This window comes from Galleria mellonella, unplaced genomic scaffold (assembly GCF_026898425.1).
Source record: "Galleria mellonella isolate WM207_F2 unplaced genomic scaffold, CSIRO_AGI_GalMel_v1 utg571, whole genome shotgun sequence".
In the NCBI taxonomy this organism is placed as follows: domain Eukaryota; kingdom Metazoa; phylum Arthropoda; class Insecta; order Lepidoptera; family Pyralidae; genus Galleria; species Galleria mellonella.
The window spans coordinates 280,847-297,678 of NW_026442121.1; the positions used below are offsets into that span (position 1 = coordinate 280,847).

Below are 16,832 nucleotides of genomic sequence, written 5' to 3' on the forward strand. Positions count from 1 at the left end.
AGAAGACCAAAATATTGTAGATAACGAAGAACCAGAGGGAGACTTTGTACAAAAGTCGATTGCTTGGCCACCTCTGTCCCATTCGTGTTTCAACCGTGAAGCAGTTGTGTTTGCATGGCTGTTTCGGTTTGAAGGGTGGGATATGGCGTGAATTTACAGGGTACACAGGAATAACACCTGAGTCCTCAGGAATGGCAGCGCATGAGGGGTATCATGGGCGAAACAGTATACTCTGTTATGTCCATGGTACTGCTCATGTCTATAGGCGACGGTTACGACTTTCCATCAGGTGGACCGTCAGCTTGTTTGCCATTCTAAGTTGTATAAAAAAAAAATTACATCGGCGCCTGTCTAAAATGACACAATAAGAATATTCACTCTGTAATAATACAAAATTAATATAATAGTAACAAGCACATAAGTAATGATAGTGAGAATGAAACAATTTTCGGTTCGAGGATCTTTATTGACCGACTGACCCATATCGATGCACAGACGAAATCGTAGACTTTAGATAGATAGATACTCTTTATTGTTTCCTCCAAAAGATTACAATAGTAAACTTATTATAAAATACAAACAATTACAAGAAATAATCACAGTGAGAAAACAATGGGCGACCTTATCACTAAGAACGATCTCTTTTAGGCAACCTTTGGATGGAGAGGAGTAATTATAAATAGGTTGATCGGAGACACGATGAAAATTCTATTATTTCTTAATATATATGCATATACATGTAATAATGTAAATATATTTAGAATGTTGAAAATTTGCAGATTGCTTCTTAGTATAGCGTAGGTGAAAAATAAATAAGGAATTTGAAAATTTAACCTTTAAAGGGTAAAATGGGGGTTGAAAATTTATATGTATTTCGTTTATTTAGAAGTTAGACACGTAAAATGTTAAGTTTAGGTTGTTGGTTAGAAAAAAAAAATTATTTGAATAGTTCACCCTTAAAGGGGTGGAATAGGGGATGAAAAAGCAAGTTAAGCTGTGGGAAAAGCTTGTAGTATATTTAGTTTATGCTAAAACCATAACAATAAATATGCCGGCCAATACACAGCCATGCATACACAGAAAAATGTATACCTTATTATAAATGAACACATTTAAGTTCTAGGATTTCTTTCGTAAAAAATCAAGGGTAGGCCTCCGACTATGCCCTGGGCTATTTCAGACTTGGGGTCCAAGATTGGCCGCAGCCTGGACTCCGGAGCAGGCTTCACTGTAAACTTAGATAATACGGCTGCTAGTCCGGTCATAGCTTGCATGAGACCTAGACGGCTTCCTGGAATTAAAAAAGAAAATCTTAAATTAGCTTAGGAGATCATACTTGACCCTATTAGATTTAGACTTATGTATATCAGAGATAAACTTTGTACAAAAACTATGTGCTTGGATAATCTCTGCCCATCTCGTGTTTCAGCCATGAAGCGGCTGTATTTTGATTTGAAGAAGGGGGTTTTGGTGTAAATTGGCAGTGAAATTACAGAATATTGATTCTCCGAAATAGCAACGCATGAATGGTGGCATCGCATTTATGGATCTTTTTATATCTATAAATGACGGTATTCCTATATATTGAGTCATGAGTTTGTTTGCCATTCTATTATAAAAAAGTTATACAATAAGCGCTACCAGAGGGAAACTTTGTACAAAAGTCGTTTGCTTGGGCACCTCTGTACCATTTGTGTTTCTACCGTGAAGCTGTTGTGTTTGCATGGCTGTGTTTCGGTTTGAAGGGTGGGATCTGGCAGTGAAATTACAGGGTACAGAGGAAAAACACCTGAGTTCTCAGGAATGGCAACACATAGGGATTATCATGAGCAAAACAGTATACTCTGGAATGTCCAATGTACTGCTCATGTCTATAGGCGACGGTTACCACTTTCCATCAGTTGGGCCTTCACTTTGTTAGAGTATAAAAAAAAATACTAAGAAAAAGTGAAGAACGAAAGATTAGCTTCACTTTGTTAGAGAAATAATAATAAAGGCAACGGAAGATTAAGTCTTGCAAGGCTGGGTTTTAGCTTGTAAAGTGATGTATGGTTCTAAAACAACACTGTATGGGGGACTCAAATGTTTGATCTTAAGGAATCGCAACGTATTAAAGATGCTATGAGGATTCGTGAACTTTTAAATTGGTTCTCTCTATGTTCACATAATCCAAGTAATAAGTGTATGCACTTTTGCTGCCCTACCAAAGTAGGGCAGCAAAAGTGCATAAGTGCATAATAAGACACAAATGTCTTATCTACTGTATCATTATTATATTATTATCACTAATTGTATTATTTAATAACTATTATAGTTATTATAATGACCTAATTTACATACCAACGCAATTCCGCGGACCGTTTCCAAATGGTAAATATATGTCTTTATGTTCATTATCTGGATGAAACCTTTCTGGCCGATACTCTTCAGGGTTGTCCCAATACTTAGGATCCATATGCAGACCTTGAATTGGAATCATAACGTTGATTCCTTCATCGATCGTAAAGCCAAGATCTTCAAAAGTATAATTTTTAGAGCACCGTCTTGATACATAACCCAGCGGTGGAAATATTCTCATTGATTCTTTAAATGCCATTTCTAAGTATGTCATTTCTTTGACAGCATCAAAGGAGAGTTTATTATTATATTTAACTAAAACTCTGTCAATATCCTCTTGAACTTTTGCTTGTTCTTCCGGATGATAAGCCAATAAATGTAATGTCATGGCGGAAGAAGATGACGATGTTTCAAATCCCGCCGCAAAGAATACCATAAGCTGTGCCATAAAAATATCATCGTCGAACTGTATCGAGACTAACTCTGGTTTCCCGTCTGGTTTCGTCTTTTCAATTGATTCTATTTCTACATTACCTTGATTTTTTATCGCCAGCATCATATCTACGTAGTCATTTCTTCCGATTGGTTGATAATTTCTCGCCTTTTGTATATTTTGGGCCAATTCTTTTGCTTCCGCTTCAAGTCTGTAGAAAAACTTTAGATCTTTACACAGAACCGGAAACATGTCTTTCAGCACTGCAACTACAGCATCAATTGGACCGGGTGCAAATATTTTACGGCCAAGTTTTCGGAAATCGGAATTTTCATCATTCAGACTATCAGAATCCAAGCCGAAGCCGCAAGAACCGATGAAATCAGTTGCGTATCTCGCTATCAATTCTTTTACATCAATACTATTTTCGTTGGATGCAAGTTTAAAAATTCGTGACTGTAGTTTCTCTGCTCGCTCCACGATTAAAGGGAACATGACTTTTAATTTGCCGCTTGTGAACGTTGGACTCATTCGTATTCTCAACATCTTCCACAAGTCACCCTCTGCCGAAAACAAATTACGTAGAACCGGTTCGATTACATCCTTGTTGGGAACAAATCCGCGGTTATAAAACGATCCAAAATCACTTACAAGAACACGTTTCACCAGCTTCGGATCTCTGATTATCAACTCCGGTCTCGTTCCTCTGAAGAATCCAACCACCTTCTCATCGGGATATTTATTATACAATTCTTCCGTAATTTGAACTTTACTTTTACGTAATAAGACACCGTCTTTGTTATTTCCAAAGAAAGCCACGGGTTTGTCATGTTTAACGCCTTTCTTTTCCCAATATTTGAATGTCCTTGTATTATATAAATACAGTGCAATAAATGTTACGATTGTCACTACCAATGTTATCATCTTGTTCCGTCCGTGCAATATTTATTAAAAGATATTACTGTGTATAAAATTTGCTGTTTGCCTTATATTGCCTTACTTATCTTTCAGTATGTGTGTGTTTTAGGATTCCGTGTAAACTATTTTTCCTAACACGATGCGAGAAGATTCGAAATTTGTTGTCGTTTTTCGACCTATAATACCTTGGGACAAATGGTATTGATAGAACAAGTTAAAAGAAAGAATAATGATTTTGATATCACTCTGCATTATCATCATCATCGTCATATCAGTCGTCAACTGCCCACTGCTGGACATAGGCCTCAGTTTATTGATATTATAGATGTGAAAGTGAGTTTGTTAGTTCCATACCTGTTAGCGCCTTAACGGTTTAACAAATTACTATGAAATTTGGTATGAATTAGGTACACGTAGATATACATTAGGTCAATGAATTTTTTTTAGCAAACAAGCTGACGGTCCACCTGATGGAAAGTGGTAACTGTCGCCTATAGTACATAAGTATTAACATGGACATAAAAGAGTATACTGTTTTATTCATAATACTCCTCATGTATTGCCATTCCTGAGTACTCAGGTGTTATTCCTCTGTACCCTGTAAATTCACTGCCATATCCCACCCTTCAAACCGAAACACAGCCATGCAAACACAACTGCTTCACCGTAAAAACACGAATGGGACAGAGGTGCTCAAGCAAACGACTTTTGTACAAAGTCTCCCTCTGGTAATACATAATATTATATCTCAGTCACGTGAACAAAGTCGCGGATAAACGCTAGCAGTATATTGTTTCATTTAATCAAATTGAAGTATATAATTATTAACAAATAAATAATAGGTATACAATATAAGTGTTAAATGATAATGGGTTTTATGATGTCTAATTAGAAGCGAATTTATATCATCACTGTCTAGATATGTAAAAAAAAAACCTCTAGATAAGCAGCCAGACATTAAAATAAGGCATTGAAAATAGTATTTAATCAAATACACAAATTTTGAAACGTCCATGATGTTTATAATATGTTTAGAAGTATGCTTACAATTTTCATACAATTAACAAGTCGTTTTTCGCGGCTTTGGTCGGCTTTATTTTAAAATATAATATTTCATGCGTCGCATATAACCTATCTCTGTACTAAACATACATATGTACATCTACATATCATTAGAATTTCAGAAATTTACATAAGAATATAATGGAGTCTTTTACTTGGCTAATGAAGGAAATATGAAATATTAAACAATTTTGTTATTTTTTTTTTTTGGATAAAGTTCCCAAATACTTTTTGAGTTCTACACTAATAATGAGGTTAAGAAGGTAAGTTAATTTGACAATTAACTGATTAAAAATTGACCCGTTTTGCTAGATCTATATAATTTAAAAATAAAAACTAATCGATCATTCTCCCATTTGTACAGAGATTATAGTACAATTTTCTGTTATCAGCCGACAACAAGATACCGGATTGTCTGTTTATCGGTGGCAGACGCTTGAAACTGCGTCGAAAAATTAAAAACAACAGATCCGTTTAAAATTTTATATATATATATAATATATATATATAATAACCACGATGGTTTCCAGGGGGGACCACGTGGAGGTCGACCTGGCAGGGTATATTGCTAGCAATGGGATTTGCTACCTTTTAGCTGGATTTTTGTTTGCTTTACTAACATTACATACCTTCCCAACGCTTTTGCTAGGAATGTATTTTATCAGGTCGATTTTCACTCGGTTCCTTCTATAAATCATAGTGGTTAATTCTTGAATTCGCCACAATGGGGTAACAGAGCTGCTTTTATTTTCACCTACCATTCCTCACTGGTGCCCCGCCATTGTATATCGTGCGATCTACGTGGAACTGCTGGCTTTAAAAAACAGATACCACGATAAATGTTATTTAATCACGAATATAAATAAGCATTATCTAAATAAATTAACTATTTTTAAGTACAATTTGTCGCGTAGCTGATAACTGTAACATAATGCTGATTGATAGGCTGTTAAGTACGTATTATTGTTTAAACCTAATCTTTTAATGTTCATTATGAAATTTGCTATAATATATATATATATATATATATATATATATATATATATATATATATATATATATATATATATATATATATATATATATATATATATATATATATATATATATATATATATATATATATATATATATATATATATATATATATATATATATATATATATATATATATATATATATAAACTATCATGGTTAATTCCGGATGAATTCATCATGATGGGCTAACTGGCCTGTTTTCATTCTCATCTATCACCCTTCACTGGTGCTCCGCAAGCGTATCCCGTTAGCGCAGGCGGGGTTACCATACCATTTTCACCCGTAAAAAAATCAACGTCTTCATTCGCGACAAAATTATTATGAAATCAAAAAAAATATCCAGTTTCGTTAATGTGAAGGTATCTTATAATATATACATAAAATTCAGACGAATCGAAAATTTTCTCTTTTCTAAGGTCGCTTTAAAAATATCTTGCGGCTGTTGCAATAAAGTCTTCAATTTGGAAGACGAGTAACACCTTGCTAAGAAAATCATATCAGGCACGTTTATCACTGTTTGTCCTTTCTAATGAATTATTGATAATCAGCGCTTTACTGTCCGGCTCGATCCACTGAAACTGCGCAGAGATGTTGCATCACTGTGCATCTTTTAGCAAATTTATCATGGGGAATGCTCTGAGGAATTGTTCGGATTGATACCTGCTGCTGATTTTCACCACCGTACAACCCGCCACAAACTAAAGTTTCATCCTAATCATCTGGACGAGTGGCGGTCCTCCACCGTGCGTTTTTCAAGGCACTTTCTTCCACGTACAACCACTCTTTGGAATCAACTTCTAGCAGCAGTATTTCCGAACCGATACGACAACGTAACCTTTAAGAAAAGAGTATATTCCTTTTTAAAAGGCCGGCAGCACACCTGCGCTGCCGTTTGTGTTGTGGGTGATCATGGGCGGCGGTAGTCACTTACTATCATGTGAGCCACGTGCTCGTTTGTCCCCTGTGTTGTAAAAAAGACTTTCTTCTAGTAGGATTTTTTTTTTACAACTTAGAATGGCAAACAAGCTGACGGCCCACCTGATGGAAAGTGGTAACCGTCGCCTATAGACATGTGCAGTACCATGGACATAACAGAGTATACTGTTTCGCCCATGATACCCCCCATGCGTTGCCATTCCTAAAGACTCAGGTGTTATTCCTCTGTACCCAGTAAATTGACTGCCATATCTCACCCTTCAAACCGAAACATAGCCATGCAAACACAGCTGCTTTACGGATAGAGGTACCCAATTTGACTTTACCGATAATAGTGGTAGAAGATTGCAACCTTTTTTATTTTAATAGCCATATGGTTCTTTTTATTCTATCAGTCACTGTTCTTCTTTTGTTTTCTTCTTTGCATAATTTTTCATCGAATATACGGAAGCAATTTATTATTAAAAGACAATTATTTATTTAATATTCACCATAAAATCCATCCTTCATTATCATTTCAGCCATTATCCGTCCACTGCTGGACAAATGCCTCCCCCATAGACTGCCATAAAGAACGGTCCTGAGCCACCAGCATCCATTGAATCCTCATCCAGCATCCAGCGTCCCTTTTAAAATATCTTAAAAGACCGGACTGCGGTTGCCAACCCGCCTGCCAAGCGTGGCAACTACTGGCAACTCCCCCCTCCCGCCCCTCCCAATGGAAATCCATCATATTATCCATTAAATAGAGTATGGATAGTACTTACCGATTTATTTGTCAATGTGACAAAAACTAACTCATTGTACCATGTGATTTGTCACGGCGACGCTAATCTGTTATAGCTCAATGAGCGAGCGTGAAGGTCGTAGTTTCAAGAAATTATTGGAATTATCTTTTTTTGTTGGACTCGTGGAAGCAATTTAGTACATTTGGATTGTTATTGTTTTAATTTAAAACGTCCGCTGAAACGTAATGCGAACACTGTTCAACCAGAATATTCTAAATATGGAATGTATTGATTTATTTTATTGATTTATCCTTAAAATCCCTACTAAAACTTTTATAAGCTAGCCGCCCGGGGGGAGAAGGGATTGTTAGTAATGGGGATTAGTAGCCCCATTGCTAGCAATGTACTCTATCAGGTCGACCTCCTCATGGTTCCCCCTAAAAATTATCATGATTAATTTATTGTTAGATTCGTCACGATGGGCTAACTGACCTGCTTCATCCTCGCCAATCATTTCTAACTGGTGCCCCGTCAGTGTCAACCGATAGCGCAGGCGAGGTTAGGTAGGAACTAGCCGCCCGCATTGCATTTTTCTCACAAAGGTAATAAAATCAAGTTCGCGATTCTAAGATTTTTTTCTTTCCTTTACAGTTATTATCCTCTGTCTCACTCATTTACTTTTCATGTGGATATTTTGAATCTATTTTTTTTTCTTTGATATATAGATAAATAATTTATTTGCATGACTTACAGTACACAAATAATAGTGTAGGCCATGTTGCAATCCCATGTTCATCCCATCAAAAAGACGTCTTTCCATTCCCCTGGAAACCATCTAGGTTAATTCTTTATGAATTCATCACGATGGGCCAACTGAGCTGACTTTATCCTCTTCTATAATCCCTCATTTAGAAGGGATTCTTAGTAATAGGGATTAGTAACCCCATTGTTAACAATAAATCCTATCAGGTGGGGAGGGTGGAGGTTAAGGGATTGTTAGTAATTTCAGTCCAATTGCTAGCAATATTGTCAGGTCAATCTTCACGTGGTCCTCCCTGGAAACCATCGTGCTGTATTCCAGGTGTATTCACACGATGGGCCTTCATCCCTCACTGATGCCAGCGTATACCGTTACTGCGTATACTCACAGCGTATACCGTTAGCGCAGGCGGGGCTAGCATTCTATTATCATTCATTCAAAACTTTATCAGGTCGACCTTCTCGCGGTTTCTCTTGGAAAACATCGTGATTGATTTATTGTTCAATTTGTCACGATGGGCCTCCTTCATGCTCACCTATCATCCCTCAGTGGTGCCCCCACCTCCTTCATGCTCACCTATTAAAGCGAATGATGTTAAGAGAGAATGATATTTTAGAATGGTAATACAGTAATAAGTGTAATATAACCGATGTATAATATTAAGACGATATGTGTGCCGTGACGCCAACAACAAAATTCCATTATCATCCCACTGCGCGCGCAACGACAGCGTTGCGCGCGTAGAACATCAAACAAATCGACTAGACATATATATATAAAATTTTTCTTGTTCGTGTTCAAAATAAATAAAATATATAATTTTATAAGTATGCTACATCTGCGCGAGTGAACAGTACACCTGATCTCGTCTTGCGGATATCATTTCTTCCAGTTTTGTTTGGAGTGTGTGCTTGGAAGAAGTGTTTGTATTGTGTGTTGTGTTATGATTGTTTTGTGTGTGATTGCTTGATGATTGAACTAGTATAGCATTACGTTGATATACATACATATTTGGTAAAGTGAAGGTTACGAGTGTGTGTATTGTTGTTTACATACTGTGTTCCGCAATTCTTGGAATGTGTAAAGGTGATTTGCTTTGTTTATTTCTCCTAACACCTTTCAGAGGATATGAATTAGTTTAATAATAAATCCTGTTACATTTTTAGTAGACTTTATTCTTTCTTTCTTTTATTCTTTACTGTACACAAAATATAATGTTAACCACAATTCATTTGAAACATAACGTACAAAGGCGAGCTTATCTTTTATAAGAGTTTTCTTCCAGCAAACCTTTTCATGTAAATTGTATGTTATTTTAAAAAAATAAAAATAGGCAGTCATACGATCTGCATACATGTCTTTTGAAAGAAAGAAAGAAAGACAAACATGTACTTGGCGTATAGCAATAACAATTACAACTAAATTATAAACAATTATAAATTAAAAAAAAAAGGAAATACAAAAATAAACTTATACCTATTTAAAAATTACCTATATTACTGGGGGGGGGGGATTGTTAGTAATGCGGACTACCAGTCCTATTGCTAGCACCATATCATACCAGGTCGATCTCTACGTGGTCCATCCTGGAAACCACCGTGCTGAATTCCAGGTGTATTCATCACGATGGGCTAACTGACCTGCCTTTTCATTCTCATATATCATCCCTCACTGGTACTTCGCCAGTGTATACCGATAGCGCAGGCGGGGTTACCATTCCAATATCATCTATTAAAAAAAATAAATACATATATACATAGTTATAGAATAGAGGTTTTCCCAAGAGACATGGGGTTCTTCAAAAGGGGGGTAAAGAGGTTTCTTCAGGGTCGGCAACGCACGCATATATATATATATATATATATATATATATATATATATATATATATATATATATATATATATATATATATGTATGTATATAATGAACCATGATCATATCAGCTGTCAACCGTCCACTGCTGGACATAGGTCTCCTCCCATAAGAGGGGTTTTAGTTGTCACGCTTGGCGGTGGGTTGGCAACCGCAGTTAGGCTTTAGAGATGTTTTAAGAGGAACGCAGCTGTGTTATTCCTCGACTATTAAACCCTCTTAGTCGCCTCTTACGACACCCGTTGCGGCCAAAAAATCGCAAAGGGTGATTTATTGAAGCTTGATTTTTTTTATACCACAATTGGGGTACTTTTATGGTTTGAAGCTGATCTTGACAGATTGTGACAAGCAATCGGATGGCCCACCTGATGGAAAGTGGTAACCGTCGCTGGTTTAGGTATACACATACCAGAAGATGTTGGACATAACAGAGTGTACTGTTTCGCCCATGACAACGTCCTGCGTTGCCATTCCTGAGTGACTCGGTTGTGATGCAATAATGTGTATTCCTCATATGTACGTAAAAACTCTTGTAAATTCTGGAGACGCCATATCTCACCCTTCAAACCTTCTTCTCTCTCGATGCTGAAACACAGTCTGTCGTATTTGTTAGCCGTCGGTGGGTTTGTGATGAACACAACTGCTGCATATTGTGGTTGAAACACGTAAAACTTGGGAGTCTGCAGTAATGGTGGCTAGTTGAAATTGCCCCTCTAATTGTGCAAAACGCAGGTTTTTCTTTTGTACAAAGTCTGCGCCTCTGGTGAAATACCAGTAGAATTATTGTTAAGAGAGTATGATGTAAATGTGACTTTGATACATTTAGAACAATAGAAAATATAAAAAAATAATATCACGCGATGTGTGCCGACGCCAACAACAAAATTCTTTTCATCACATGCGCGGCCTGCGCGCGCCTGTGTGGATATGCGCGCGAAGAATGCATTCGAGGTACTTTCATATATATATAAAATTTTTACGCTTGTCTGCCAAAATAAATAAAATATAGATTTTATGAGAGGTACATTTTCCGTGCTTGTTGAGTACACACGTATTCCAAATAGTGTTAATGCACTAAACAAATCGATAGACAGTAATCGTTCGATACACAAGTATTTATTTTAGTATGTAACTAGTATAGCATTACGTTGATATACATACATATTTTAAAGTGAAGGACGTGTGTGTGTATTGTTGTTTAATCGTCCGCAATTCTTGGAATTGCAGTGGCTTTGTTTATTTCTCCGTAATAATACAGGCAAATTTTAAATAACCTGTGAGTGGCATTTTGCCATTATGTTTCTTTTATTCTTTACTGTACACAAAATATAATGTTAACCACAATTCATTTGAAACATAATGTACAAAGAGCATTTTAAAGGGTTCTTCCGCGTAAAATGTATGTTATTTAAAAAAATAAAAATGCCAACACTAAAATATACATAACAATTAAAAAATTATAAACAATACAAAAAAAAAAATTTAAAAAACCTATAAGATTGCGGACTACCAGTCCTATGCCACTATGATCTCTTTTTTAATGGATGATTCAATGCAATGGCCTTTTCATTCTCATATATCACCCTCACTGGTACTATCGTGTATACCAGCGCAGGCGGGGTTACCATTCCAATATCATCTATTCAAAAAAATAAATACATATATACATAGTTATAGAATAGAGGTTTTCCCAAGAGACTACAGCATGGAGTTCTTCAAAAGGGGGGTAAAGAGGTTTCTTCAGGGTCGGCAACGCACGCGTAATAGCTCTGGTATTGCAGGTGTTCATAGGCTACGGTAACTATTTACCATCAGGTGGGCCGTATGCTTGTTTCCCACCTCAGTGGTAAACAAAAAAAAGATGTTTTAGGAGGGACGCTGCTGTTAATCTATGAAAAATGAAAATGAAAAAAATATTTATTTCGTAACAAAATTGATACAATACTAAGATAGTTTCTGTGACCTTCTAGTAAGTGTTATCACCTGCATATATATATATATATATATATATATATATATATATATATATATATATATATATATATATATATATATATATATATATATATATATATATATATATATATATATATATATATATATATATATATATATGTCAAACCTATACTAAGCAGTACCATGGACATAACAGAGTGTACTGTTTCGCCCATGATAACCCCCTGCGTTGCCATTCCTGAGGACTCAGATGTTATTCCTCTGTACCCTGTAAATTCACGCCATATCTCACCCTTCAAACCGAAACACAGCCATGCAAACACAACTGCTTCACAGTTGAAACACGAATGGGACAGAGGTACCCAAGCAAACGACTTTTGTACAAAGTCTCCCTCTGGTAAATACCAGTAGAATTATTGTTACGTGGTATGATGTAAATGTGACTTTGAACATTTAGAAGATTAATCTATCACGCGATCCGACGTGCTCACGCGCAGCCTGTGTGGATATACGGAAGAATGCATTCGAGGTACTTTCACTTGGCCGAGAGACTGAGAGGTACATTTTCCGTGCTTGTTGAGTACACACGTACCAAATAGTGTTAATATATATATATATATATATATATATATATATATATATTTTTTTTTTTTTTTTTTTTTTTTTAATGGATGATAATGCAATGGTAACCACACCCGCGCTATGATACACCGGCGGGGCCCGTCTGCGTCAGTTAATCGTGACGAATACAAGAATTGTTGGCGGGGCTAACTATGATAGATGATAGGTGAGGATGAAAAGGCAAGTCAGTTAGCCCATCGTGACGAATACACTTGGAATTCAGCACGATGGTTTCCAGGGAGGACCACGTGGAGGTCGACCTGTTAGGGTATATTATTAGCAACGGAACAGATAATCCGCATTACTAACACTCCCTTCTCCCCCAAAGAATATATATTAATTTCATGGTTTCTGTGTCATGAAGGATATGTTATTTATATTTATATGTTATTTATTTGCAGTTAGTACTATATTATTTGTCCTATTAGTGTACTACAGAAGATATTTAATTCTATTAATCATATACAATAACTGATTATGATCTATATGGTTTATATATCATGTACATGACTGTGTCACAAACTATTCATTTGTGTGTTTCAAATAGACGCGAGTACAATGGCGGCCGTAGCGACTGTAATGAGCCGAGACTGATATTTTAACCGTTTGATAGTCGATGACGCCATTACGTGTACTGTCACATGATTTGAAGGGGGAGAGAGCTAAGAACAAGGAATTACATAGAACGAGTGATATAAATGTCAATTCATAGCAGGCTAGTGTATACAAAATGTTATACGGCCGTATAACTCTGCCAAATTAAGATACAACCTGCTTGCATACTTTCAACATAAACTGTGTCGAATATATAATCTAGTAATGTAAAATTTGTCATTGACAATTAATTGACATATCATTTAACAGACATTTTCTATACACTAGTCTTTTATGAATTGAGAAAATTAGCAATTGATGGTGTATCTTTCGTTCTCTTTTTACTAATTATATTTGCATAAGAAGAAAGGAGGCAACCATATGATTTACAGTTTTTATTTTATCAATCTTTCTATGTAATTGTTTGTTCTTAGGAAGAGAGATATTGTTAGAAATGAGGACTATTAGCATCATTGCTAGTCATGTGCCCTGTCAAATCGATTCCACGTGGCCCCTCTGATTATACTGATTTTTTGAAATGGTAACGCCGCTTGCGCTATCGGTATACGCTGGCGGGACACAAATAAAAGATATGTGAGGATGAAGCAGATCAGTTAGTCTATCCTCACGAATTCAACTAGAATTATTCACGATGGTTTCCAGGGGGAACTACGTGAAGGTTAACCTGATAGCTAGCAATATACCCTATATTGCTAGCAATGGGACTGTCAAACTCCATTGCTAACGATACCTTTCCCCTCACTATACTCATTAGTGCATAGTGAATTTATTACAATGAGCCAACTGAGCTGTTTTCATTCACAACTGCGATAACTGCGGAAGAAATGTTACAATATACCCTGATGGTGGTCACCACGTAGTACCCCCTGGAAACTATCATCCGAAAGTCCAGGTGTATTCATCACGATGGGCTAACTGGCCTGCCTTTTCGTCCTCACCTATCATCCCTCACTGGTGCCCCGCCAGCGTACAGCGTATACTGATGGGATTATCATTCCATTGTCATCCAATAAAAAAAAAAACACTACCTACGTATACTTATAATATCATGTTACATATTTGCCTGTCACGATTTCCTCGTCATGTGACATTGTATGACGTTGTACGGCGATCAATCAAGTCGACTCACCAACGCGCGTTCGCTTCGCCTATTTATAGATATTTCAGCAAAATAATGAACATACAACGCCATTTGTAACCGCCTTCAAAAAAGAGAATATTTGTAAATCGATTTTATTTGTCAAATTATCCGTTCTTTGATACAAACCGACGCTGATGATTCTTTATTCTAATAAATGTGTTGACTCCATTTTGGTCCCGTACTATTTTTCTTAATAGGTGATAATGAAATGGTAACCCTGCCTGTGCTATCGGTATACACTGGCAGAGCACCAGTGGGAGATGATAGATGAGGATGGAAGCAGGCCAGCTGGTCCATTGTGACGAATTCAACCAAAAATTATTCACGATGGTTTCCAGGGGGAACGCGCATGGAGATCGACTTGATAAGGTATATTGTTAGCAATGAGGCTACCAATCCCCATTATAAGCAATCCTTTTCACCCCCCCCCCCGTACTATTTAGTGTTGTTAAATATATCCAAAGCCTCACCGCGTTTGCCAATCCGTTTGCCAAGTGTGTCAACTACTGTCAAACCCCCCATGGGGAGGCTTATGTTCAGCAGTGGACAGTTGAAGGATATGATGATGATGATGATGAGTGAAGTGATGTGAAGAAAAATCTACTTGAGGATATACAATTGTGTCTATTTGTCACTATTTTGCTCCGCAAAATAAAATAGCAGTTTTTATCCTCACAAAATTAGTAAGTTACCAACACAGTAGTAAATTCACCCTTTTTTATACCACAAAGGTGGCAAAAAAGAATATAATTGTTAGCTGGTAGAGAATGCCATATGGCATTAAGCTCGCCATTTGTACAAAATTTTATTGTGCAATAAAAAATAAATAAATAAAAAAATTTAAATACTTGTAAGCATACTTGTAGTAGCGCCAGTGTCTATTCCTAGCAATAACTCAAGACGACCATCACGCTTTATCCCCTGGAAGTCTTCGTGTTTAATTACCGATAAATTCGTCAATGTTGTAACCTAAAATAGAGCTCAATCTCAAGTCAGTTGGCCCATAGAGACCAATTGAACAAGAATTAATCATTATGGTTTCCAGGTGGAACTGCGTGGAAATCTACCATACTAGGTATGTGGGGAGAAAGGAATTTTTAGTAATAGAGTTTGAAAGCCCCATAGATAGCCTTATATAGCCTATCAGGCCGACCTCTACACGGTTCTCCTTGGAAACTTTAGCGATTAATTCGTGATGGAATCGAGGCAATGGGCCAAGTGACTTGATTTCTTCATCTGTCATCATTCCCTGGTACCCTGCTAATGTATACCAATAGCGCAGGCTGGATTACCATTCCATGTTTGTCCAATTAAAAAAAAAACAGGGTTACCACGTGCGCGAAATCAAAAGTATCATCAAAATCAGTTCAGAATGTAATATCGTAAATTGCTTACCGTAAATTACCAGAGGCAGACTTTGTACAAAAGTCGATTGCTTGGGTACCTCTGTCCCATTCGTGTTTCAACCGTGAAGCAGTTGTTTTTTTTTTTTTTTTACAACACAGGAGGCAAACGAGCATGCGGCTCACCTGATGGTAAGTGACTACCGCCGCCCATGATCACCCACAACACCTACGGCATTGCAGGTTGCTGCCTTTTAAAAGGAATATGCTCTTTTCTTGAAGGATGTTGTCGTATCGGTTCGGAAATACTGCTGCTGGAAGTTATTCAAAGAGTGGTTGTGCGTGGGAGAAAGTGCCTTGAAAAACGCACGGTGGAGGACCGCCACTTGTCCAGATGGTTGGGATGAAATTTTAGTTTATGGCGGGTTGTACGATAGTGAAAATCTGCAGCAGGTATCAATCCGAACAATTCTTCAGAACACTCCCCATGATAAATTCGGTAGAAAATGCACAGAGATGCAACATCTCTACGCAGTTCCAGTGGGTCGAGCCGGATAGTAAGACGCCGATCGTCAACAATTCGAGCTGCCCGACTTTGAATGCGGTCTAACGGAAGGAGTTGGTACTGTGGCGCTCCTGCCCACAGGTGAGAACAGTATTCCATGTGTGGCCTCACTTGAGCCTTATATAGTTTCAGGCGGTTTTCTGGCGTGAGATACCGTCTCACCCTATTGAGCACCCCCAACTTTTTGGAAGCTATCTTAGCTTTTTCCTCCAGATGACCGCAAAACTGGACGTCGCTAGATATATTGACGCCAAGAATCCCCAGTCTCGACTTATTATCGAGGGAAGTGCCCCGAAAGTAAGGAGATACGACAAACGGTGTCTTTTTTGCGGTGAACGCGCAGACTTGTGTCTTCTTAGGGTTAAAATGAACAAGATTGCGTTCACCCCAGATCACTTTATCGAGCGAAGTTTCGATTTCAGACACAAGTCTGTTCCGGAGCTCATCGGTATGTGCCCGCGAGATCTTTGCATGACCGGTGTATAATGCATCTCCTGTACTGTCAT

The 16,832-nt window shown here is 37.2% G+C and overlaps 1 protein-coding gene across 1 annotated transcript; it reads right to left on the minus strand.

Annotated features, from left to right (window-relative positions):
- Window positions 1-445: 445 nt before the first annotated feature.
- LOC113509364 (cytochrome P450 6k1-like) lies at window positions 446-3,739 on the minus strand. Its single transcript, XM_026892681.3, has 2 exons — window positions 2,341-3,739; window positions 446-1,291 (listed from the first exon to the last, which is right to left on the minus strand). The coding sequence occupies exons 1-2, from the start codon at window positions 3,692-3,694 to the stop codon at window positions 1,113-1,115; spliced, it is 1,533 nt and encodes a 510-aa protein (XP_026748482.2). The 5' UTR covers window positions 3,695-3,739; the 3' UTR covers window positions 446-1,112.
- Between the last annotated feature and the right edge of the window lie 13,093 nt (window positions 3,740-16,832).

Coding starts and splice junctions, on each gene's coding strand:
- LOC113509364 (XM_026892681.3), bottom strand. CDS start 3,694: ATGATAACATTGGTAGTGACAATCGTAACATTTATTGCACTGTATTTA. Junction 1,292..2,340: donor CGGTCCGCGGAATTGCGTTG/GTATGTAAATTA, acceptor TTTTAATTCCAG/GAAGCCGTCTAGGTCTCATG.